The 27,378-nt window shown below is 40.2% G+C and overlaps 1 protein-coding gene across 3 annotated transcripts in view; it reads left to right on the top strand.

The window, feature by feature from the left end:
* LOC133536309 (transcription initiation factor TFIID subunit 4-like) overlaps positions 1–27,378 on the top strand; it is a 307,989-nt gene that overhangs the window by 31,663 nt on the left and 248,948 nt on the right. For 2 of the 3 annotated variants that reach the window (XM_061876737.1, XM_061876752.1), the window contains exons 3-6: positions 13,898–14,056; positions 17,604–17,744; positions 24,166–24,288; positions 26,814–26,903. In XM_061876737.1, the coding sequence (XP_061732721.1) occupies positions 13,898–14,056; positions 17,604–17,744; positions 24,166–24,288; positions 26,814–26,903 (513 nt within the window). The remainder of the gene's footprint in view (positions 1–13,897; positions 14,057–17,603; positions 17,745–24,165; positions 24,289–26,813; positions 26,904–27,378) is intronic. The other variant, XM_061876744.1, reaches the window with a different exon arrangement.

The following is a 27,378-nucleotide window of genomic DNA, read 5'->3' as shown; positions in this document are numbered from 1 at the left end:
AAAACAAACTGGTGTTTACTTTTTGATATTAAAATAAAACACAAAGCAGTTTGGCTAATGAAGATGAAGTCAAATAAACAAGCTTTGTTCTTCTCCAAGGCCTCCTATCTGTACAACAATTTGGGCAACAAAAATATAGAGGAGTGACACCTCTGATTTTGAATACACAATCTTCACAGCCTGCTGTCAATTTGATGAGATGACAAAACATTTTAGCTCATATTGATGTTATTTGAACACTGATACAGTTTGCCGTTAAATAAAGGACAAGTGATCATCCCAGTAAAAAAACGAAAGACTTTATAAACAAGTCGTGACAATGTTCACGACACATCACCTGCTGATAGATATTTGACCAGGATTTTTGCCGTGTCCTCAAAAATAACTGATTACTCTTGTCATATGGAGGATTTTTGACTAGTGTTTTTGCCGTAGCTTGTTAAAAGCAAGATATTTTTCCTGTCATTATAAGATATTTGACTAGCGTTTTTGCAGCATGTCCTCAAATATAACTGATCACTCTTGGGCGGTATAGCTCGGTTGGTAGAGTGGCCGTGCCAGGAACTTGAAGGTTCCAGGTTCGATCCCCGCTTCCGCCATCCTAGTCACTGCCGTTGTGTCCTTGGGGAAGACACTTTACCCACCTGCTCCCAGTGCCACCCACACTGATTTAAATGTAACTTAGATATTGGGTTTCACTATGAAAAGCGCTTTGAGTCACTAGAGAAAAAGAGCTATATAATCCACTTCACTTCACTTCTTGTCAAATGGAGGATCTTTGACTAGCGTTTTTGCCATAGCTTCTTAAAAATAGCATATTTTTCCTGTCACTAGAGGGTATTTGACTAGCGTTTTCACAGTACAGTAGGTTTCTCAATAAAAGCAGATCAGTCTTCTCATATACAGGATCTTTGACTAGTGTTTTTGCCATAGCTTCCTAAAAAGAGCAACACACTCATAAAGAAGATCTTTCACTAGCATTTTAGCCATAGCGTCTTAAAAGTAGCAGATCACTCTTGTCATAAAGGAGGATCTTTGACTAATATTTTTAACATATCTTTTAAAAAACAGCAAAACACCCTTGTCATATGGGAAGATCTTTCTCAAGCGGTTTAACCATAGCTTCCTAAAAACAGCTGATCAAACAGCGGTATAGCTCGGTTGGTAGAGTGGCCGTGCCAGCAACTTGAGGGTTGCGGGTTCGATTCCCGCTTCCGCCATCCTAGTCACTGCCGTTGTGTCCTTGGGCAAGACACTTTACCCACGTGCTCCCAGTGCCACCCACACTGGTTTAAATGTAACTTAGATATTGGGTTTCACTATGTAAAGCGCTTTGAGTCACTAGAGAAAAGCGCTATATAAATATAATTCACTTCACTTCACATTTTTGTCATACGGAGGATCATTGACTAATGTTTTTGCCATAGCTTGTTAAAAGCTGAAGATCACTTCTGAAGTATGGATCAGATTATTTCTGTTTCCTTATTATTTCTTCATCATCATCTTTCTACCGCTACTGGATCTCCGGAATGCGGTGTGGGTTAATCTGGAGACCTTTTGTCAAGGGAAATCAGGCGAATTAGTTTCATTATTATGGGGACAACTCTCTTCTTCACTCTAATTGGGCCGTGACTAACAAATTAAAACTCATTAATATTATTGTATGCATAGGTCGTTATTAAAAGGTGAATTAATGTTGCTGAGGCTGCTCTAATGACTTTATAGGCTCTTCTAGTAATTGATCTACTTAATCATGCATGGGATTTTGCTTATTATCACCTGTGGATACATCACTCATTTAACAGAAGGAAGAAAAGAAAATTAGCCAATATACTTGAACATAATTCTGTTGTCTTAATGACTCGTCCTTTTTGGTTATAGTAATACTTGCAAATGATTGCTTAGCATTAGAACACAATTAGAGACAATAACTTCTGAAGATATCTAAGGAATCTCATCACACAAACTATAAATTTACTTGTACATTTTTTTATAGTGTTGTAACATTTGTGTTATGTTACAGGGTGCCATTCATAGCGAGAGAAGATGTATTTAAAGTTATCTTTTTAATAAAACTACTCTTTTTAATAAAACTAGTGTATTGCCATAGCAGACAAATATTTACATTTCTGAATGAAGTGAAAGCAAGTAACATTTATTTAAAGGGGCACGACGCTACATTTCCAACTTTCCAGAGTTTTGTTTCCTGTGCGACCATTGGCGCACTGGATTATAAAGCGCACTGCCGATGAATGGTCTATTTTTGATCTTTTTTTATATATAAAACGCACCGGATTATAGGGCGCATTAAAGGACTCATATTATTATTATTTTTTTTCTAAATTGAAAACACTTCCTTGTGGTCTACATAACAAGTAATGGTGGTTCTTTGGTCAAAATATTTCGTAGATTATGTTTTACAAATAATCCTCAAGCTGCTTTCTGGCAGTCGCCTCAGGATGTGCCGTTTTGTGGGCGGTCTTATTTACGTGGCTCACCTTCGGCAGCGTCTTCTCCCCGTCATCTTTGTTGTAACGGTGTAGCATGCAAGGACGGGAGTGGAAGAAGTGTCAAAAGATGGAGCTAACTGTTTTAATGACATTCAGATTTGACTTAAATCAATAACGGAGCAGCGTCTCCTCATCCGCCTGAAATGTGTCCCGTGAAAAACTGTCTGAACTGAACTCTCTAATAACTAAAGTTCCTTGGGTAAATAATGTAAACTCACTACACCGGTATGTTTTAGTGCTTTCATGGCAGATATAAGTAAGAAATTTACACTACTTTATGTTAGAAATGACAGCAGCGGAGGAACAATATCCCATAACAAGAAGACAAAGGCAGGCGCGTGCAATTTTTCAGGATTTATGCAGATCTTAAATACAGATCAGCAGGTACCAGAAGGTAAGAAAAATTGCTTTTGCATACTATTACGAAACAAAACACCAGATAATGTCTTACCTTATATACACATCATAATAATACTTGTTTGTTGAAGCGCAGTACAATCCATCAAGTGGTGCGGCTTCATAGCTTACCAAAGTCGTACTAAAACATTTTGATAGATTTTTGAGCGCATAAAAAATGTTGTTGTTTACTTGAGTCATATTGCAGTCTACACACATCTATTGAGTGTGACTGCCATTATATTGTAGTCTACACATATCTCTTATGTTTGACTGCCATCCACTGGTCACACTTATTATTTCACCATGTATCAAATAAAATAGCTTTGATGTCGGTAAGCAAAACCACAATTATTTCGTACATTAGGCACACCGAGTTATAAGATGCACTGTCGAGTTTTTAGGAAAAAAAAAAGATTTTAAGTGCCACTTATTGTCCGGAAAATACGGTATGTTTCAAATGTACAGATGTTCCGTGATGTTGAAGTATGATCGGGTTGGTTATGCCAGCATTCAGTTGTATGCCAATCGTAAGTCTTTTCTTAAAAAAAATCACAGCCAGAATTTTTTTTTTTTAATGAAAGAATTGTGTATCGAAACTGAATCAAGAAGGCAACGAGAAAAAATATTTTTTTGTTTTCGGGGAGCTTAAGACCTATTACGTGGTCACAATTCCTCCATTCTCGTCCTTTTGCGTAACGTCCCTGAAATAAGCAAGAGCATGCACCTTTAAAGAAATAATGCAAAACAAACGAGTCAGAATTATGAGCATATCAAAAATATTTAATGATTAATGAATTACTGTTAACTTGTTTCATTTAGATTAGATCAGATGTTTTTATTGTCATTGCACACAATATACAATGCAACTTGGTTTACAAGTACACTTTAATTCTTAGCAGCATTAGGACATGTTAAAAAAAGCTATAAATACAGAAATAGTAAGAAAGCGTACCCGCGATATGTTCATTTAAGACCCTTGTGCACCCCAGGGGCCAAAAACGGGCTAATACATGTGTTTTTCATGCAATATAATTGTCGTTAGCGGTCTAAAAGTTTGCCAGGGAGTTCCCCCACAAGTTTTTTTTGTTTTTTTTTATAAAATTGCATTGTTTTTACTGTTAGAATAGGAAGTATACACACTTTCTCCTATGACCTCTTTCGGCCCCATTGACCCCCATTATAACTGCTATTTTTTTAACAGACTGTAATGCTGGACTATTTCTATACAATGCTTTTATAATCAAAACCAAAGGAAGGTCATTCTTGCTTTTTGAAAGAAAAAAAGAAGATAGTTTTGGTGTAATTGCGCCCCTTGACCAGCAGGTAACGCCAAAAACCAGGAGTGTAGTTCTCAGAACTTTGTTAAGCGAAAATAAGTTAAACTGCCAATAAACCCCTGAAATGCAATAATGTTTTCTTGGGCAGGTATATTTTTATGTAACAGTTTGTTATATATTTATTTTTATTTCTTCCTCATTCTAGCTCAATTGGCACTGTAAAAACACCAATTTTATGTCTACTTGTCACTGTATCAAAATTAATGTAGTCATGAATTATTGACCTATTCAAGGCTGTAATTAACCATCCTCCAATATTACACTCGACAACCTATTTTTTATTTTAATTTTATTTTATTCCTTAGAAATAATGTTTATGTTGCATTTTCCCCATTGTAAAACAACATTTATCTTGACAAAACAACCATAAAATAATAAAAAACTAAATAAATAATAAAACCTTTATATCAATAGATATATGTTAAGTGAATGGGTTGTACTTGTATAGCGCTTTTCTACCTTTAAAGCACTCAAAGTGCTTTGACACTATTTCCACATTCACCCATTCACACATTAAAGATGGGAGCTGCCATGCAAGGCCCTAACCACGACCCATCAAGAGGAAGGGTGAAGTGTCTTGCTCAAGGACACAACAGACGTGATGAGGATGGCTGCAGCCGGGGATCGAACCAGGAACCCTCACGTTGCATATTTATGACACTTTTATGAGCGGATCGCTTTTGTATCCCAAGAGTATGTGTAGTCAATCGTCAGTGAGCACAAGGGTTAATAAATAAAATAAGATGTACAGTACAGGCCAAAAGTTTGGACACACCTTCTCATTTCAATGCGATTTCTTTATTTTCATGACTATTGTAGATTGTCACTGAAGGCATCAAAACTATGACACATTTGATTGATTGATTGATACTTTTATTAGTAGATTGCACAGTACAGTACATATTCAGTACAATTGACCACTAAATGGAAACACCCAAATAAGTTTTTCAACTTGTTTAAGTCGGGGTCCACGTTAATCAATTCATGGTACAAATATATACTATCAACATAATACAGTCATCACACAAGTTAATCATCATAGTATGTACATTGAATTATTTACATTATTTACAATCCGGGGGGTGGGATGAGGAGCTTTGGTTGATATCAGAACTTCAGTCATCAACAATTGCATCAACAGAGAAATGTGGACATTGAAACAGTGTAGGTCTTATTTAGTAGGATATGTACAGCCAGCAGAGAACATAGTGAGTTCACATAGCATAAGAACAAGTATATACATTAGAAGTACATTTGAGTTGTTTATAATCCGGGGAGATGGGATGTGAATGGAGGAGGGTATTAGTAAAGTGTTGAAGTTGCCTGGAGGTGTTGTTTTAGAGCGGTTTAGGAATATAGAGATGCACTTACTTTTATACCTGTTGGGAGTGCATTCCACATTGATGTGGCATAGAAAGAGAATGAGTTAAGACCTTTGTTAGATCGAAATCTGGGTTTAACGTGGTTTGTGGAGCTCCCCCTGGTGTTGTGGTTATGGCGGTCGTTAAGGAAGTAATTTGACATGTACTTCGGTATCAAGGAGGTGTAGCGGATTTTATAGACTAGGCTCAGTGCAAGTTGTTTTACTCTGTCCTCCACCCTGAGCCAGCCCACTTTGGAGAAGTGAGTTGGATTGAGGTGTGATCTGGGGTGGAGGTCTAAAAGTAACCGGATTAGCTTATTCTGGGATGTTTGGAGTCTGGATTTGAGGGTTTTGGAGGTGCTGGGGTACCAGGAGGGGCTAGGAGGTGTGAAGTGAAAACCCTTTCAGGTGACTACCTCTCGAAGCTCATCGAGAGAGTGCCAAGAGTGTGCAAAGCAGTAATCAGAGCAAGGGGTAGCTATTTTGAATAAACCAGAATATAAAACATGTTTTCAGTTATTTCCCCCTTTTTTTTTGTTAAGTACGTAACTCCACATGTGTTTATAAACCAAAACATAAAACATGTTTTCAGTTGTTTCACCTTTTTTTTTGTTAAGTACGTAACTCCACATGTGTTCATTCATAGTTTTGATGCATTCAGTGACAATCTACAATGTACAGTCGCGATCAAAAGTTTACATACACCTGTAAAGAACATAATGTCATGGCTGTCTTGAGTTTCCAGTAATTTCTACAACTCTTATTTTTTTGTCATTGAGTGATTGGAGCACATACTTGTTGGTCACAAAAAACATTCATGAAGTTTGGTTCTTTTATGAATATATTATGGGTGTACTGAAAATGTGACCAAATCTGCTGGGTCAAAAGTATACATACAGCAATGTTAATATTTGGTTACATGTCCCTTGGCAAGTTTCACTGCAATAAGGCACTTCTGGTAGCCATCCACAGGCTTCTGGCAAGCTTTTGATCGAATTTATGACCACTCCTCTTGACAAAATTGGTGCAGTTAAGCTAAATTGGTTGGTTTTCTGACATGGACTTAATTCTAGCCTGATTTAGCCATTCCTTTACCACTTTTGATGTGTCTTTGGGGTCATTGTCTTCTTGGAACACCCAACTCCGCTCAAGACCCAACCTCCGGGCTGATGATTATCATTGTCTCATTTATTCTCTCTAAAGCACCAGTTCCATTGGCACCAAAACAGGTTCAGAGCACAATGCTACCACCACCATAGGCATAGTGTTCCTGGGATTAAATGCCTCACATTTTCTCCTACATACATATTGTTGGGTATTGTGGCCAAAAAGCAAAATTTTTGTTTCATCTGACATCACATGGACAAAGACAAGACCTTTTGGAGGCTAAATTGATATTGCCTCAAGGGCCAAATTAAATTACACGGCGGGCCAGATTTGGCCCGCGGGCGAGAGTTTGACACCCATGGTTTAGGTGGTGTCTCTCCAGGAGGGAAGTGGGCGTCGACAGGGACAGGTTGGTGAAGTAGGCCGGCTTCGTCGCGTGGGGAAGCCTACAATTTTTGGTTGTATTTCCCGCTCCGTATGCTGAATGGCAATATACCTTAGTAAATATTGACTTACTAAGACAAAATAATGACTTAAGTCAAATTAATGACTTACTGTAAATAAGCGTTTGAAAAAAAGACTTCAATAAGTGGGGCCCACATGTTGACATATCCTCAACTCCATCCATCCATCCATTTTTTACCGCTTATTCCCTTTGGGGTCTCAGCGGGCGCTGGTGCCTATATCAGCTACAATCCTCAACTCATCATGCTTAATTTAATACAGCATTTGGGAAGCCTGTAGTTGATTTTTAATATGTAAATGTTATATTTTTTTATCAACATGTGATAGCAGGGACCCTGCCATTCAAAACTAGGCTGCTGCATTACTAATGATTAATGTAACTATTGCTGAAAAAGTAGTACAATAGCAATAGGAGAGACTATTCATCCCTGAACACCATGGAGTTCATGTAGGATTTATGATGCAGTTACATTATTATATCAACTATCAGAGACAGAAACTCTTCATTTAACATAATGTCCTTTGCTTCAACACAGAAAAAGACAAATAAGGCAACAAGAGAATTATCCTACACTTCTCTTTTGTAAAGTAAATACAGCCGATATGGGCATCTACATCAACAATATGATTTGCCTGAGAAGCGGAACAGGACAAAATTTTTTCTTTTTTCTTTTTTCTTTCTCTTCTTTGTTGTTAAGGCGGCCGCCTTAACAACAAAATGCTGCGGGAAACCCTGTGTATGTATACTTTTGACCCAGCAGATTTGGTCACATTTTCAGTAAACTCATAAAAAATTCATAAAAGAACCAAACTTCATGAAGTTTTTTTTGTGACCAATAAGTATGTGTTCCAAATCTCTCTGCAAAAAGAAAAAAAAAGAGTTGTAGAAATTACTGGAAACTAGACAGCCATGACATTTTGTTCTTTACAAGTGTATGTAAACTTTTCATCGTGACTGTAAATAGTCATTCAAATAAAGAACATCCATTGAATGAGAAGGTGTGTCCAAACTGTTGGCCTGTACTGTACATTTCCTTAAATTCCAGATTCTCACATGTCAATAATACCTATATTGTGGATGTTTGAGGCTATTTCCAGTATTTACATTGAAAAGATAATGGACAGCTCAATTGTCAATAGATTACTAGTCCTCTTTCTCTTGCACGCCATAGCGCGTTTGGGAGAGTGGCCGTTTCAGCAACCTGAGAATTCCTGGTTTGATCCCCACCTTCTACCAACCACGTCACGTCCGTTGTGTCCTTGAGCAAGGCACTTCACCCATGCTCCTGATGGGTGGTGGTTAGGGCTTTGCATGGCAGCTCCCGCCATCAGGGGGTGAATGGGTGAATGTGGAAATAGTGTCAAAGCGCTTTGAGTACCTTAAAGGTAGGAAAGAGCTATACAAATATAACCCATTTACTCTTAGAAAGCGCTGCAAGGACAGCCAACGTCCGCTAGAGGGCAGCATTGCAGTGCGTTTGCAAAATAGAGCTTTGTAATGTATCCAAACTTTACATTCACCGGCCACAATGTCAGGTACACTGAGTATGAACCGGTTTTAATGGAAAATATGTCACTTATACACACTATTTCATACTAACGCAGTCCTTTTAATTATGTTTGTATGAAAAAAAAAAAAACCAGAGCGGGCCCTTTGGCTGACACCTTTGCCCATCCTGACGACAGGAAGCTCCTCCCAAAGCAACACCGGTGACAAATTAGCAGGTCGCCATGTTGTCACCCCTTCGTCAGGAAAAAGTATCAGCGGGGTGAGGGAATGAAAGGGAATGGTGTTTATTCCCAGAGCTCAACCTGCACTGTCGGGCCTGTCAGTCTTTACCGCCGAGCCCTGGGGGGGAGAAGGCATCCTGAGCTTCCTTCCTTCCATACTTCTTCAATCATTCATCATCCCAACTGCTTGATTATTTAGAAAAGAAGAGGGGGGAAAAAAAAAAACAAGCCGGCATATGAGGAGAAGTAGCGGGGTATGGCGACAGTGTGGCGTAGCTGGCGGTGGGGCGCACCCTGTGGCTCCACTCACACGCGTCAACCCCCCGCCTCACACCCCCACACCCCTCTCTCAACCTCCTCATCTCTCATACGCCAACTTCCCCGAGCACTTCGGTACGTTTTGGATCCTGCAAAACTTTTTAATGCAAAGGGAAAAAACTCCCCTCCTCCCCCCTTTTCCTTCACTATTTCAGTTTGAGTACAAGCAATATGTTTGTGGTGCCCTCTGTAGGTGGTTTTTATATTTGGAAGACACACTGGCGTGGATGTAATATCCTCAACATTGTATACTTTTTTGTGTGAATGCTTTACAGCATTCACACATATGGTTTTCTACACCAAAATGTATCTACCGTATTTTTCGGAGTATAAGTCGCTCCAGAGTATAAGTCGCACCTGCCGAATATGCATAATAAAGAAGGGGAAAAAACATATATAAGTCGCACTGGAGTATAAGTCGCATTTTTGGGGGAAATTTATTTGATACAACCCAACACCAAGAATAGACATTTGAAAGGCAATTTAAAATAAATAAATAAAGAATAGTGAACAACAGGCTGAATAAGTGTACTTTACATGATGCATAAATAACCAACTGAGAAGGTGCCTGGTATGTTAACGTAACATATTATGGTAAGAGTCATTCAAATAACTATAACATATAGAACATGCTATACGTTTACCAAACAATCTGTCACTATTAATCGCTAAATCCCATGAAATCTTATACGTCTAGTCTCTTATGTGAATGTGCTAAATAATATTATTTGATATTTTACGGTAATGTGTTAATAATTTCACACATAAGTCGCTCCTGAGTATAAGTCGCACCCCTGGCCAAACTATGAAAAAAACTGTGACTTATAGTCCGAAAAATACGGTATTTATTATTCAACTTCTTCTTCTTCTCCAGATTTTTTGGCGCGCTCTGCCTTCCACATTTTTCAGCCGATTCAAACCGTTTTGATTGATTGATTGAGACTTTTATTTCTACATTGCACAGTACAGTACATATTCCGTACAATTGACCACTAAATGGTAACAGCCGCATGCGTTTTTCAACTGGTTTAAAGGGGAACATTATCACAATTTTAAAAGGGTTAAAAACAATAAAAATCATTTCCCAGTGGCTTGTTTTATTTTTCAAAGTTTTTTTCAAAATTTTACACCTCCCGGAATATCCCTAAAAAAAGCTTTAAAGTTCTTGATTTTCGCTATTTGCGATGCGACTGTCCATTTTCCTGTGACGTCATACAGGGCTGCCAATACAAACAACATAGCGGTTACTTACCACAGCAAGATATAACGACATTAGCTCGGATTCAGACTCGGATTTCAGCGGCTTAAGCGATTCAACAGCTTACGCATGTATTGAAACAGATGGTCGGAGTATGGAGGCAGATAGCGAAAACGAAATTGAAGAAGAAATTGAACCTATTGAGCGAATAGCTATTGACGCTATAGCATGGGTGTACCTAATGAAGTGGCCCATGGCATGGCTGCCTTATTAGCATCGCCGGTAAAATGTGCAGACCAAACGATCACGACTTTCGCATCTTGTGACACTGGAGCAACTTAAATCCGTCGATTGGTAAGTGTTTGTTTCGCATTAAATGTGGGTATCTAGTTTCAAATGTACATACAGCTAACGTAAATAGCATGTTAGCATCAATTAGCGTAGCATGTTAGCATCGATTAGCTGGCAGTCATGCCGTGACCAAATATGTCTGATTAGCACATAAGTCAACAACATCAACAAAACTCACCTTTGTGATTTCGTTGACTTAATCGTTGCAAATGCATCTGCAGGTTATCCATACCTCTCTGTGCCATGTCTGTCTTAGCATCGCCGGTAAAATGTGCAGACACTCTGGCACATTCAATGGGGGTCTGGCGGCAGATTTCTTGCCAGTGGTGCAACTTGAATCCCTCCCTTTTAGTGTTGTTACACCCTCCGACAACACACCGACGAGGCATGATGTCTCCAAGGTTCCAAAAAATCGTCGAAAAAACGGAAAATAACAAAGCTGAGACCCGGTGTTTGTAATGTGAAAATGAAAATGGCGGGTGTGTTACCTCGGTGACGTCACGTTCTGACGTCATCGCTAAAAGACCGATAAACAGAAAGGCGTTTAATTTGCCAAAATTCACCCATTTAGAGTTTGGAAATCTGTTGAAAAAATACATGGTCTTTTTTCTGCAACATCAAGGTATATATTGACGCTTACATAGGTTTGGTGATTATGTTCCCCTTTAAGTGGGGATCCACGTTAATCAATTCATGGTAACTTTCCAACTTCAAACTGTTCAGCCTATTTGGGAATTGCGGGCTTTCCCTTGACAAATTCCAAAAATTCTCAGCTTTCCCAGAATTTCATTTTTTCTGGGACATATTTCCCATTCGAAATGAATTGGCCATTTTTCAAACATCCACCATTTCCACATTTTTCAACTGATTCAAACCATTCCACGTTCAACACATTACATCATTCTGGAAATTCAAACTACTGTTTTTCAAATTAAAAAAAAAAATCCAGGATTTTCCAGAATTCCTGGTTTTTCAAAGCCCTATTTTCACCCTTTTTTCTGGCGACTACTCCTTCCACATTTTTCAATGCATTTCAACTGTTTCTCCTTCAAAACATTCCTCTTAATTAGAACAATTAACAAAGTTGTTTTTTGAACTGGAAATATTCCTAGTTTTCACGAAATTCCAGGAATTCCGTAATACCATTTCTCAATTCAACATGTTCAACATTTCTCGACCGATTTTGAAAAGTTCCACCACCAATCATTTCAACTCATTGAGACCATTCAAGTTTTTTACCATTTTCAAAAAAATTCCCGCTTTTCCTGAAATTCCCTAACATAATTTCCTACTTCAACATTTCTTGACCGATTTAAACAATTCCAATTCCACATAACAATTCCGATACCAATATTTTGGTACCAGTACGAAAAATCAAATGCAGAGAATAATTTTGCCGCACCTAGTGTGTGTGTGTGACAATCATTGGTACTTTAACTTTAACCTTAAAATGTACTTCACGGTGGCAGAGGGGTTAGTGCGTCTGCCTCACAATACGAAGGTCCTGCAGTCCTGGGTTCAAATCCAGGCTCGGGATCTTTCTGTGTGGAGTTTGCATGTTCTCCCCGTGAATGCGTGGGTTCCCTCCGGGTACTCCGGCTTCCTCCCACTTCCAAAGACATGCACCTGGGGATAGGTTGATTGGCAACACTAAATGGTCCCTAGTGTGTGAATGTGAGTGTGAATGTTGCCCCCCGCGACCCCAAAAGGGAATAAGCGGTAGAAAATGGATGGATGGATGTATTTCGGTACTTTTCGATACTTTTCTAATTAAAGGGGACCACAAAAAAATGGCATTATTGGCTTTATTATAACAAAAAATGTTACGTTACATTAAACATGTGTTTCTTATTGCAAGTTTGTCCTTAAATAAAATAGTGAACATACAAGACAACTTGTCTTTTAGTAGTAAGTAAGCAAACAAAGGCTCATAATTAGTCTGTTGACATATGCAGTAACATATTGTGTCATTTCTCATTCTATTATTTTGTCAAAATTATTAAGGACAAGTGGTAGAAAATGAATTATTCATCTTCTTGTTCATTTAATATTAATATCTGTTTACATTCTCTTTTAACATTCTATCTACACTTATGTTAAAATGTAATGATCACCAATTTTTCTGTTGTGTGGATACTTTACATTAGTTTTGGATAATACCATCAATCCGATAGCTAGTCGTTACAGGATCACATTCAAAGTCCTCGTGTCCAGGGACATATTTCCTGAGTTTATAAACATAATATATATATAAAAAACAAAAATAAAGAAGATGTTGCGATGCCAAAAAAATATCGATCCATAGTAATATCGACTAGATAGACGCCTATACTTGGTATCATTACAGTGGATGTCAGGTGTAGATCCACGCATGGCGTTTGTTTACATTTTGACGCCCGATGAGCTACGGTGTAGTGAAGCATGTTTAGCTATTCCCCGTCCTGCAGGGATGACACTTGTAAGAAACATATTCAATTTTTTGCCACGGAGGCAAGGGTTAGTGATTTAGAAGTAGCTAAAACACTGCTAGCTGCGATTGGATGTTAGCCACTAGCTAGCTAGTCATGACTTAAAGCACTTCTTCCTGAGGGCGTTTCAGTGTTAGTTTTTAAGCCAAAATGCATCCGTTCTCCCTTTTCTGTCTACACACTGTGTCTGTTTGTAAGTACTCAGTGATTATGCGCTGCCGAACATGCTTATCTGCTCATAAACCAAAAATGGCACGATCTATTATTATCATTTTTTATTGTATTAATTTTTGTTATTTTTTTTTAAATTTGTCAACAGTTTTAGATTTTTTATAATTCTGTGGATCAACATTGTCGTGTCTGCTAGTTGTCTGAAATTTGCTTTCATTTGTTAGGTTTGGTGATGAATCCAGTAGGCTATTGGCTTGCCTTTCTGACCTTTGACCCTGTCTTGCGGCTCTGTTTTTAAGCTCACGTTCATCCTCTTTCCTTGTTTTCTTTGAATATCTGAATGTACCTTTTTATTTTTTTTTATTTTGATATATATATATATATATATATATCATTTTTTTAAATTTTTTTTATTTATTTATCATGATTTGTTTCTCCTATTTCTTTCTCCCCTTTTCTCTCTCTCTGCTTCTACACAGTCTACAGCGACCTCTCAGACCACCAGGCAGTGTCCTTTGACCCCGGCCAAGGTGGCGCCGTCTCCCTCTCCCACTCCCACTCCTTCCAGCCCTGCTCTTCAGACCTCCTCTTCCTCTTCTTCTTCCTCCTCCTCTACCTCATGTCCCGCACTGCGCCCAGTGAGAGCATTCAAATTATGTGTTTTTCAACCTTTTTTTTTTTTTGCAATGACTGAAAGCTGACAATGTCTGACACAAGTGTGTACATGCATGCACATTTCAACAGGCATTTTATAATATCTTGTCAAAAGACAATACTATAGAGAAGTCAGTGTGCAGCTATAGTAGTGTATACTTACTATGCTCTGCTTGACAATAGGCACGACTCAATTTATTATTTAGAGCAGGGGTCACCAACCTTTTTGAAACCAAGAGCTACTTCTTGGGTACTGATTAATGCGAAGGGCTATCAGTTTGATACACACTTAAATAAATTGCCAGAAATAGCCAATTTGCTAAATATACATATATATATTTTTTTTTTAATCATAGTACGTTTAAAGAAATATTTTACATATATTATTCGTCGCAAAAACAGAAGCTAAAATAAAGAATTAAATTATAATTTATTTATTAGTCTTTACAATAAAAAAAATTGACTTACTTGAACATTGATTTAAATTGTCAGGAAAGAAGAGGAAATAATTTAAAAGGTAAAAAGATATATGTGTTCAAAAATCCTAAAATCATTTTTAAGGTTGTATTTTTTTCTCTAAAATTGTCTTTCTGAAAGTTATAAGAAGCAAAGTAAAAAAATAAATGAATTTTTTCATACAAATTCTATTTGAGTTTTGTCTCTCTTAGAATTAAAAATGTCGAGCAAAGCAAGACCAGCTTGCCAGTAAATAAATACAATTTTAAAAATAGAGCCAGCTCACTGGTAAATGCTGCTATCTGAGCTATTTTTAGATCAGGCCAGCGGGCTACTCATCTGGTCCTGATGGGCTACCTGGTGCCTGCGGGCACCGCGTTGGTGACCCCTGATTTAGAGAATAATGGCTGTGTCTTGTCATTTTAGTGTCTAGTACATCTACACCGTTATACAAGCTGTACACAGACTAGTCTTTAATTAATTCATATGTATACATTTGTATTATTAATTATTTATTCATTTAATTTATTTCTTAAATTAATTGCTGTATTGTCTTCTCTTGAGAAGCCAATGTACGATACTGCATTGTGGCGTGAGCCCAAAATGCAGAGAGAGGAGGCGACGTGCAGGTAAACTGATGATTTAATTGAATTTGACGAGGAAGGAGTTCTGAAACGGCAAGAAATACAACAAATAAGGAAATGATAAACAAGGTCCAACCTGTCACGACGGATTACAAATGCTTGTTGAAAAGTGAGGGGTGTACTCGTTTTTGAAAATGGTGTCATGCAAAGAAATATATGCACACATGTCTTGAGATCTGTCTCTGTATGAACTGAGAATTTCCCCCAAATTTCAGTAATTCAATCCTAATTGGTCTAGAATGTCAATTTGAATCGAAGTAAGGCAAATATAATCATATATTTCATAGGAATAGCCATATTCTGATACAGCATAAAAATATTACTACGAACACTTACTGACATATTGTAATTACAGCAAATATTACCAATTGATAATTAAGAATACAATTATATTTTATAAAACGGATCATTTGACATGATGTGTTACAAGTTTATAATAATGGAAAATATTGAAAGAGTTAATTGAAAAGTATTTCCCCAGAATTCTTTACTTTTTCCAAGTATTCAAAATTAAGGGAATTTGTGTAAATTGTGTACATCTTACTGTTTGTAAAGTATTTTTAGTACTTAGGCAAAGTCTTTTGTTAAAAGAGTAACTTTAATTCCCCTTTCTGTACTTTCAATGCAACATCCTGTTCAATTCAAATTCCAATTCTTCAAATGACTTTCCAAACTTGGACATTTGCCCCATTGAGGTGGCTGTGTATGTTTTGTGGTTACGGGCTGTGCGTAGGGCCCTGCGATCCATATTGCAGAAAGAAACGCAATTAAACTGTCAATTAATGAATGCCAGGGCCATTGATATGAAATTTTACTGAAAACTTGTTCCTAGCCCCTTTCTGCTCCGTCACTGAGCAGAATAATAATTGCAAATTTCCGTGGAAATAGTGCAGGTCCTGTTTGTGTCAGGTAGGTTTAACATTTTGTTTTAATAATGTAAAATGCGTCCTTTTGCACAAAAATAAAACAATTATTGAACAATTTTTTTCCCCCATGAATTCGTTTCAGTACAAAACATATGAGGTGGTGACTTGTCCAGGGTGTATCCCGCCTTCCGCCCGAATGCAACTGAGATTGGCTCCAGCACCCCCCCGCGAGCCCGAAAGGGACAAGCGGTAGGAAATGGATGGATTAGCGGTGGGAATTTTCGGGCACGTCACAATTCGATTCCGATTTTTGGGGTGCCGGTTCAATTCAGAGTCGATTCTTGTTTAAACACGATACTCAAAATAAATTATTTGTTGTATTGATTATCCATCCATCCATCCATCCATCCATTTTCTACCGCTTATTCCCTTTGGGGTTGCGGGGGGGCGCTGTACCTATCTCAGCTACAATCGGGCGGAAGGCGGCGTAAACCCTGGACAAGTTGCCACCTCATCGCAGTGTATTAATTATGATAAAACCTTTTCAAAACATGTTACAAGAGAACCTCTTTGCTGCTGGCGTACGACTCATATAAGCACTGTTTGCCTAAAAATCGTATTTTAAAAAAAAAAGTAAAATGTTTAAGTCACAAAAAATGATCAATTTCAAATTGCTCCAAATAAATAATTATTATTTTCAAAAGTTAATCATTCTAATAAAAGAAAGTAGAGGAACTCCAATTTTAGCTTTATAATACTTACGTTAATGTAATACAAAACACATTAAAAACATTTGTAAAAAAAAAAAAAGTACAACTAAAAACAGTATAAATATTAGTAATATCAATAATAGTTGTTTAATATTTTTATTAGAAAAAAAAATCTTAAAACATTTTTGTTTTATTTGTAAAGCTATTCTAGAAAATTATGAACCATAAAACGCAATTTGGATTTGAATATATATATTTTTTAGCACTAAATAGAATTTGAGCGTGATTAAAACATCCGAAAATAGTTTCACATAAATAGCAAAAGTGTGAAAAGAAATTGTAACAGGAATATACTTCTGCTTAGGGCCCTATTTTGCCCAGGGGCGGCTCTGGTTATGTATTTGAGCTCCATTCGCACCTGGTCTTGGAGCTGCCTGATGGGATCAAATGACACGTATGTCGGGGGCCAGTGTGAACACGGCCCTGGGGAACATACTAAATAGTGTCAAACCGCTTCACGCTCATTTAGTTCTTGACAAAATGTGGTAAAAATGACATAAAGTTACAATTGAATCATGTTAAGAATGTTAAAAGCAGGTCTTCCTGGTCAGGTGGATGATAACCACGGAAAAAAAAAAACCGTGGCTCTGATGCCTTTCTCAGCCTCCAGCTTGTCACCAACCCCTCCCTCCTCCGTCCGTCGTCCTCCTTGTCTGTTAAGCGACGTCCAAGAAGTTCGCCGCACCAGATGTGACAGGAGTGCCGCGGCGCCCGCCTCCTGTTCTCCGTGGCCTTGCTGCGAGCCAGGCGTCACGTCCTGTTTATCTCTCTTGTCTCCGTCCTCGCTCTTTGCAGAAGGGCCCCGTGGCGCCGGCCGTGGCGGTGACGGCTCCGCAGCAGACCCCCGTGGTTATGGCCCCCCAGGTCCCGACCCAGGCCGCCTCCCAGCCCGCGCAGCCTCCACCGACGGCCCCCGGAGGACCTATCGTGTCCCAGGTCTGTTTTCTCTCCCTCTATCTCCTACTTTTTTTTTAACTTCATGCCTGATGTTCGCTGATGGGAATGTTGTCACTGCTGCCAGCAGGCTGGCTGTGTCACGAGCCCCGACCCTTCTCGCAGCTGGCCGCCGACAAAGAGTCTCACACGTGTCCTCGCCACGTTTGCATCCATACATTCACACAAGGAAAGCCAACCCAAGGACACACACGAGCCGCGATACTCGGCCACATTCCATAATGTAGGATAACCTTTGAGCAAGCTTGTGCAAAAAGAAAGAAGGTAAATACTTAAAGTAGCAGTAGAGTGGAAAAACAAGTTGCCTCTATTTTAAAGCCTTTATCATATACAAACCCTGTTTCCATATGAGTTGGGAAATTGTCCATCCATCCATCCATCATCTTCCGCTTATCCGAGGTCGGGTCGCGGGGGTAACAGCCTAAGCAGGGAAGCCCAGACTTCCCTCTCCCCAACCACTTCGTCTAGCTCTTCCCGGGGGATCCCGAGGCGTTCCCAGGCCAGCCGGGAGACATAGTCTTCCCAGCGTGTCCTGGGTCTTCCCCGTGGCCTCCTACTGGTTGGATGTGCCCTAAAACCCCCCCCCCGGTGAGGCGTTTGGGTGGCATCCTGACCAGATGCCTGAACCACCTCATCTGGCTCCTCTCGATGTGGAGGAGCAGCAGCTTTACTTTGAGTTCCTCCCGGATGACAGAGCTTCTCACTCTATCTCTAAGGGAGAGCCCCACCACACGGCGGAGGAAACTCATTTCGGCCGCTTGTACCCGTGATCTAATCCTTTCGGTCATGACCCAAAGCTCATGACCATAGGTGAGGATGGGAACGTAGATCGACCGGTAAATTGAGAGCTTTGCCTTCCGGCTAAGCTCCTTCACCACCACAACGGATCGGTACAACGTCCGCATTACTGAAGACGGCGCACCGATCCGCCTGTCGATCTCACAATCCACTCTTCCTCCACTCGTGAACAAGACTCCTAGGTACTTGAACTCCTCCACTTGGGGCAGGGTGTCCTCCCCAACCCGGAGATGGCACTCCATCCTTTTCCGGGCGAGAACCATGGACTCGGATTTGGAGGTGCTGATTCTCATTCCAGTCGCTTCAGACTCGGCTGCGAACCGATCCAAGAGCTTAAGATCCCGGCCAGATGAAGCCATCAGGAGCACATCATCTGCAAAAAGCAGAGACCTAATCCCGCGGCCACCCAACCGGAACCCCTCAGCGTCTTGACTGCGCCTAGAAATTTTGTCCATAAAAGTTATGAACAGAATCGGTGACAAAGGACAGCCTTGGTGGAGTCCAACCCTCACTGGAAACGTGTCCGACTTACTTCCGGCAATTAGGACCAAGCTCTGACACTGATCATACAGGGATCGGACCGCCACAACAAGACAGTCCGGTACCCCATACTCTCTGAGCACTCCCCACAGGACTTCCCGAGGGACACGGTCCACAAAGCACATGTAGACTGGTTGGGCAAACTCCCATCCACCCTCAAGAACACTGCCGAGGGAAATTGTGTTAGATGTAAATTTAAACGGAACACAATGATTTGCAAATAATTTTCAACCCATATTCAGTTGAATATGCTACAAAGACAACATATTTGATGTTCAAACTGATAAATATCCAGAAACGCCGCCGGCTTCTCTGGGCCCGAGATCATACAAGATGGACTGATGCAAAGTGGAAAAGTGTTCTGTGGTCTGACGAGTCCACATTTCAAATTGTTTTTGGAAATATTCGACATTGTGTCATCCGGACCAAAGTGGAAGCGAACCATCCAGACTGTTATCGATGCAAAGTTGAAAAGCCAGCATCTGTGATGGTATGGGGGTGCCTTAGTGCCCAAGGCATGGGTAACTTACACATCTGTGAAGGCACCATTAATGTTTAAAGATACATACAGGTTTTGGAACAACATATGCTGCCATATAAGCGCCGTCTTTTTCATGGACGCCCCTGCTTATTTCAGCAAGACAATGCCAAGCCACATTCAGCACGTGTTTCAACAGTGTGGCTTCGTAAAAAAAGCGTGCGGGTACATTCCTGGCCCGCCTGCAGTCCAGACCTGTCTCCCATCGAAAATGTGTGGCGCATTATAAAGCGTAAAATACGACAGCGGAGACCCCGGACTGTTGAACGACTGAAGCGCTACATAAAACAAGAATGGGAAAGAATTCCACTTTCAAAGCTTCAACAATTACTTTCCTCAGTCTCCAAACGTTTATTGAGTATTGTTAAAAGAAAAGGTGATGTAACACAGTGGTGAACATGCCCTTTCCCAACTACTTTGGCACGTGTTGCAGCCATGAAATTCTAAGTAAATTATTATTTGCAAAAAAAAAAAATAAAGTTTATGAGTTTGAGTTTTAACTTGTCTTTGTAGTGCATTCAATTGAATATGGGTTGAAAAGGATTTGCAAATCATTTTATTTAGTTTTCATTTACCTCTAACACAGTTTCCCAACTCAAATGGAAACGGGTTTTCTATGTCTGATTTATGACACCAAAAGACTTCCAAGCAACCACTAAAACACAAGTAAACATGGAGATTAAGCACAGTAAAGAAGAAATGAAGAACATAATTGAGATGGAAGTTTAGAACACAAAAAAAGTGGCAGGATAATTGGAATAAGGAAACAAAAAGTAGAGAGTATTACAAAGTCTAGAGGAGAGTGGGTGTAATGAGAGGAGGGGGTAGAAACAGGAAGGAAGAAGACATTATTACTAGAATGAGATTAGGACATACACATCTAAATAGTTCATTGAAATTGATAGGGAAACATACTACAGGGCTGTGTGACTACTGCCATCAGATAGAAAGTGTAGGACATGTTTTAATACATTGTAGGAAGTACAATAGAGAAAGGGAAATACTGGAAAGTAAGTCAGCAAAAGAGAAGATTAGGTTAGGAGTGGAAGATATTTTATGTTTGCACTCAGAACACATAAGTTATAAAGCTTTATAAACACATTTAAAAAACACTGGGCTAAATAAAAGAATATAGAATAGGGCTCCACCTCGGTTCGCACTCCATTTCAGTAGGTGGCGAAAATGCACACCAGAATGTTGCTTGCCAACCACCATTAAACAAAAGAAGAAGATGAAGAAAAAAGACTTTCAAAGTTTGTAAATAAACACAATAAATAGATGTCGACTTGTCCAGGGTATACCCCGCCTTCTGCCTGAATGCAGCTAAGATATGCTCCAGCACCCCCTGCGACCCCGAAAGAGACAAGCGGTAGAAAAAGAATGGATGGACGGATCAAAATAGTATCAATCTCACTGAGATTCCCCGAGCCGTTTTGAGAGATGATGAGGAAGCCAGTCTTGATCTGATCGCGTGACAAAGCAGGAGTAACCACAGATCCCTTCCCCATCAACAACAATGCTAATCAAGCAGACTTTGTGAAAGCCAACAAGTAAGTAAGTAAGTAAGTAAATTGTATTTATAAAGCGCTTTTCACAGATAAAATCACAAAGCGCTGTACAAAACAGGTGAAGTAAAACAACAATTCATTTAAAGCAACAGGGGCAACATCATAAAAAGCATACAAAGTGGATTAAGATGATAGTTAAAAGGTGCATTAACTAAAAGCTTTACTAAAAATATCCATCCATTTTCTACCGCTTATTCCCTTTTTGGGGTCGCGCGGGGCGCTGGCGCCTATCTCAGCTACAATCGGGCGGAAGGCGGGGTAAACCCTGGACAAGTCGCCACCTCATCGCAGGGCCAACACAGATAGACAGACAACATTCACACTCACATTCACACACTAGGGCCAATTTAGTGTTGCCAATCAACCTATCCCCAGGTAGTTTTCAAATGTTTCTTAAAAGTTTCAACACAGTTAAGATCACAGAGGGACTGGTGCAAATTGTTCCAGAGTCTGGGAGATATAGCCTATGGGCTGTGCCTAGGGCCCTGTAATCCATATTGCATAGAAAAAACGCAATTAAACTGTCAGTCAATGAATGACAGGATCATTGATATGACATTTTACAAAAAATGTGTTCCTAGCCCCTTCCTGCTCCGTCACTGACCGGAATAATAATTGAGAATTTCCGTGGACATTTTCTCTGCGTTAGTGCTAGTCCTATTTTCAATAGTGCTGAGTTCCATTTTAGGTCAGAGTTGTGTCAGGTAGGTTTAACTTTTTGTTTTAATAATGTAAAATGCGTTATTTGGCACAAAAACAAAGTAATTATTGAAAATTTTTCCCCCCATGGATTCGTATTATTACAAAACATATGAGATGGCGACTTGTCCAGGGTGTACTCCGCCTTCCGCCGGAATGTAGCTGAGATAGGCTCCGGCACCCCCCGCAGCACCGAAAGCGACAAGCGGTAGGAAATGGATGGATGGATTAGAGGAGGGAATTTTCAGGCTAGTCACAATTTGATTCCGATCCTTGGAGTGACAGTCTCCACGGGTTTTAAGACAAGTTTTTGAGGTCTTTAGAAGACCCTGGCTTGAAGACCGGTCTATCACTTTGGATCACATTATGATCCAAAACCTTATATTTTGGCAGTGGTCGGCCTTCTCTGCTGGCCTAACATAACCAGAAACCATGAACATAATTAAAGACCAAAGTATTTTTGAATTTACTTTCCCTAAATAACTAAAAGTATTCATCTTCTCTTTATGTCATATTATGCTCCCTCCGGTGCTGTCAATTTTACTTTAGAGTTTGTATCCAATCAGAATTCAGCTGGCTTATGTTGCCATGCTGTACGAAATCTGCCAGGGGCCTTCAGAATCAACAATGCAGGCCGTGCATTAGAGAGTGTGCACGTTAGAGATGCGCGGTTTGCGGTCTAATCAAATCCGCGGGTCGGGCGGGTGACATGACGAAAAAATAGATTTTAAATAGATTCGGGCGGGTGGCGGTTGAACTATTTGGAAATATTTGATATACATGGTTCAGGGATCGGTGACTTTTACTGTTCAAAGAGCCATTTTGGACTCGTGTCACAAAGCGAAGAAGACAATAGGAGACGTAAACATTCTCAAGAATGTATGCCGGCAGTCACCCAGTTAATAAGTATTAGGGCGTGCTATGAAGCCTTTGCCTTTGACGCCTTCTACATGATGTACAATCTACTTGCCATTCCAGCAATATGTTGTCTGCGGCGACACACACACAGGACTGAGAGGCATACTGGGTGATACAGAGTACACTAATGGTTGTGATATAAACAGTTTTAACACTCTTACTATTATGCGCTACGCTGTGAAGCCACACCAAACAAGAATGAGAAACACATTTCGGGAGAACATCCTCACAGTAACACAACATAAACGCAACACAACAAATACCCCAAATCCTTTACATCCATGATTTTTCATCACTATATTATACACCCACTAGCAGCAAATCCCGCCACCCCCCCAGACCCCTGTGCGTCGGTAAGGTGGGCGGGGTTGGGGGTGCGGGATTATAAAATATAGTCATGTTGTGTCATGGATGCAAAGGATTCTGAGTATTTGTTGTGTTGCGTCTATGTTGTGTTACTGTGAGGATGTTCTCCTGAAATGTTTGGTGTGGCTTCACAGCGTGGCGCATATTAGTAAAAGTGTTAAAATTGTTTATATCACAACCATCAGTGTACTCTGTATAACCCAGTAATCCTCGCAGTCGTGTGCGTGTGTTTGCGGAAGCTGCATACAACATGTTGCTGGGCTGGCAAACGGTTCGCACATGATGTAGAAGGCGTCAAAGGCAATGGCTTCGCAGCACGCCCTTATTCTCGTTATCTGGATCAGCATCATCGGATATTCGCGAGAACGTTAGCGGCTCCCATTGCCTTCTTTACTTTGTGACACGGGTCAAACTAGCCCTTTTAGGTGTAAAGTTCGCCCACTCCGGATATATAACAACGGGCGGGTGGCGGGCGGTTGCGGTTCTGATAAAATATTGGTTCGGGTGAATGACGACTTTAGTGATGCGGTTGCGGATGATGTAATTGCCTATCTGCGCATCTCTAGTGCACGTAGGTGTCTAAATGCGGAAAAGCGAACTATTTGAGAAATCTGACTAATTTAGTACATGGAAACGTATAAATTAATTTGAGGTCTATTTTAATGATAAGATGATTATTGGATTTACACGATTTCTTTTTCATATTTCAGATAAGGGGTGAAACAATTCCTTGAGTAATTTGAGTACATCGATTACCCCCAAAAAACAAGGAATTTTCTCTGCCTTGAGGAATTGTTTATTTCACTTAATTCACTTCATTTAATGGTAAAGCTAAAGGCATGGTGACTCTTTATGTGGTCCAACACGCTCACTTTACCCATGCAGGGAAAGAAGGACGTGAATGTTTCGCATATACACTTTTACTTGGAAATGCCAATTTATAAACAAATAAACACGTTTGTCTCTCTCATGACAGGAAATGCAGGAGAACGTGAAGAAGTGTAAAAACTTCCTGGCCACCCTCATCAAGCTGGCGTCCCACAATTCGCCGTCGCCCGAGACCTCCAAGAACGTCAAAGCTCTGGTTCAGGACCTGCTGGTGAGCGTCGTGAAAACAAACACACCCGAGAATTAGAGCTGGGCGATATATCGATATACTCGATATATCGCGGGTTTGTCTCTGTGTGATATAGAACATGACTATATCGTGATATTCGAGTATACGTTCACACACAGTTGCTTTTAGCTGCTGGCATAACACTACAGGCTCTAATCACTCATTCTTGTCTCTCCTTCTCACAGAGGGATAAAACAAGCGCACTTTCTTACATACGTCACATACAGTCGTGTCATACGCCCTCGCGAAGCAGAGAGGTAGCAGCATGGGTAACGTTAGCTGTGGTGCGAGTAGTAATACGAGAGAAAGAAGGTGCAAATCTGATAACAAATGAAGGAAGAATTAAACGCCTACTGAAACCCACTACTACCGACCACGCAGTCTGATAGTTTATATGTCAATGATGAAATCTTAACATTGCAACACATGCCAATAAGGCCTTTTTAGTTTACTAAATTACAATTTTAAATTTCCCGCGAAGTGTCCTGTTGAAAACGTCGCGGTATGAGGACGCGTGCGTTGACGTCTCGGGTTGTAGCAGACATTTTTTTCCAGCCCCATCCAAGCTATAAGTGGTCTGCTTTAATCGCATAATTAAACAGTTTTCTGGACACCTGTGTTGCTGAATCTTTTGCAATTTGTTCAATAATAATGGAGACGTCAAAGTAGAAAGATGGAAGTGGTCAAGCGGTGTATTGCAGCTGCCTTTAGCCACACAAACACAGCCGGTGTTTCCTTGTTTAAAATTCCCGAAGGTGAAGTTTTACTATGGAACAGAGTGGTCAAGCGAACATGATTCCCGACCACATGTCAACCGGTAGGTTTTGGTGAGAAAATTGTGGTAATAAGTCGGCTCTTACCGTAGTTATGAGCGGAGCTTGATTCCTCCTGCAGCTGCTGCGGACTATTACCTCCTCCCAACGGAGACAATGGGGGTCACCACAACCGTGGCTACACCCCTCTGACTTTCAGGTACCATATAATCTCACTAAAACACTAGTAACACAAAAAGAAGATAAGGGATTTTCCAGAATTATCCTAGTAAATGTGTCTAATAACATCTGAATCGCTCCCACTGTCCTCGCCTTTTTTTTTTTTTAGTCCTTCACTCTCACTATCCTCATCCACGAATCTTTCATCCTCGCTCAAATTAATGGGGAAATTGTCGCTTTCTCATTCCAAATCGCTCTAGCTGATGGTGGCTATGATTGTAAACAATGTGAGGAGGTAGGGAGCTCTACAACCAGTGACGCCACGCGCGCATCGTCTGCTACTTCCGGTACAGGCAAGGCTTTTTTATTAGCGACCAAGAGTTGCGAACTTTATCGTCGATGTTCTCTACTAAATCCTTTCAGCAAAAATATGGGAATATCGCGAAATGATCAAGTCTGACACATAGAATGGACCTGCTATCCTCGTTTAAATAAGACAATCTCATTTCAGTAGGCCTTTAATTCCCAAGAAAAATAGCAGGGGGTCCATGGTCTGGTGGGGGTTTGGCTTCAAGTGGGAATATGTCGAACAGACAACCGTAATTTGTCAAGTGTGGGGCAATAGCGTAGCATCATTTGAAAAGTCACCTGCGAGAGAATGAAGAGTGCTTACTCCGCATGTCAACATTTCAATTCGAGCCACACGTCCACAGACAGCATCAAAATGTCGAGGCAAACATTTCCAGATCAACGCCGTATGAATAAAATAGTCAACAACAAAAGGAGATAATGTCCACAGTAACCTACCACAAAGCGAAGGACAGACACTATTTGGTTTCCTATTATGCAGCTGATTTTTATTTGGTACTTATTGAAATATCTTGTGTGACATCATGCACAAAGGTGCACTTTATTTGTTTTAAACTATTGTAGTGGCGTTCTTTACAAAAAGTGCACTTTAATTTATTGTTGTTTTGATATGTCATCTTAGTGACATCATGCACAAAAGTGCACTAATAGCTTGTTTTAAAATGTCTCTGACAATCTTGCACTTTCTGTTTTGAAATGACATGAATGTTTGTGCCACTGCTTAATAAGTGTTTGATAAATACAGTTTTGGTCAATTGACTTGAAAGTTTAAAATGAGCACGTATTAATGCAGTATGAACAATAATGTTTTAATGTAGACACATAGAATCATCATACTGCTGTGATTATATGTATCAAGTGTTCATTCAAGGCTAAGGCAACATATCGAGATATATATCGCGCATCGCGATATGGCCCAAAAATATCGAGATATTAAAAAGAGGCCAGATCGCCCAGCCCAACGGAGAATCAAACCAAGTTGTAGGGAGCTTTTCTCGCCTGCAGATGGCGGCATGAAACCCTGGCCCTCCTCTCGTCCTATTATTCTTTTAAATGACATAAATAATGAGCCGGTCGCCTGGAGGAGACAGGATGAGCGCCATGTTTAGGTCTCCTAGGTTTACATCATGTAATGTCTTTCATTTGAAGTGGGGTTCATTGTTCTGTTCGTCTTTCCTGTCTGCCTGGAAAAAAAAAAAAAAAAAGGATGCCAAGATCGAGCCTGAGGAGTTCACCAGCCGGCTGCAGACGGAGCTCAAGTCCTCGCCGCAGCCTTACCTGGTGCCCTTTCTGAAGGTGGGACCCTCCACTAACCATTGTTCTGTTTTATCAGTTACCAGGTGGGGTTCAACCAAAAATGACCCCTTAAATGGCTCACTGATCTCTTCATTGACCCGCGCCCTTAAATCATCCCCCTCCATCCTGATTCCCTAAGCGGCCCCTTTTACGTGTTTTCCTAAAGTGACCCCCCCTTGTTGCTAGTAATGTCTACGGCTGACACTAGAATGACACACACACACACACACACACACACACACACACACACGGCCCTCTGGCCTGATTTCTGACTGTGTGTGACAGTGGCCCCGGTAGCCGTCCCTGCCAGTAGCCAGCAGGTTTCTCCAGCCAAGCATGATGAGCGTCACATCAAGGCAGCCGAGCGCCCGATGCGGCCACAAACACATGTTGTCATGCAATGGGAAGTCGCTGGCGTCCCAAAAAAAAAAAATGCCTGAAATATTGTCTTTGTGTGGGTGTGTGACAGCCACAT

This window comes from Nerophis ophidion, linkage group LG02 (genome assembly GCF_033978795.1).
Source record: "Nerophis ophidion isolate RoL-2023_Sa linkage group LG02, RoL_Noph_v1.0, whole genome shotgun sequence".
In the NCBI taxonomy this organism is placed as follows: Eukaryota; Metazoa; Chordata; class Actinopteri; order Syngnathiformes; family Syngnathidae; genus Nerophis; species Nerophis ophidion.
The sequence above is the reverse complement of the archived record's forward strand: the minus strand, read 5'-3'. Positions and strand labels throughout refer to the sequence as shown.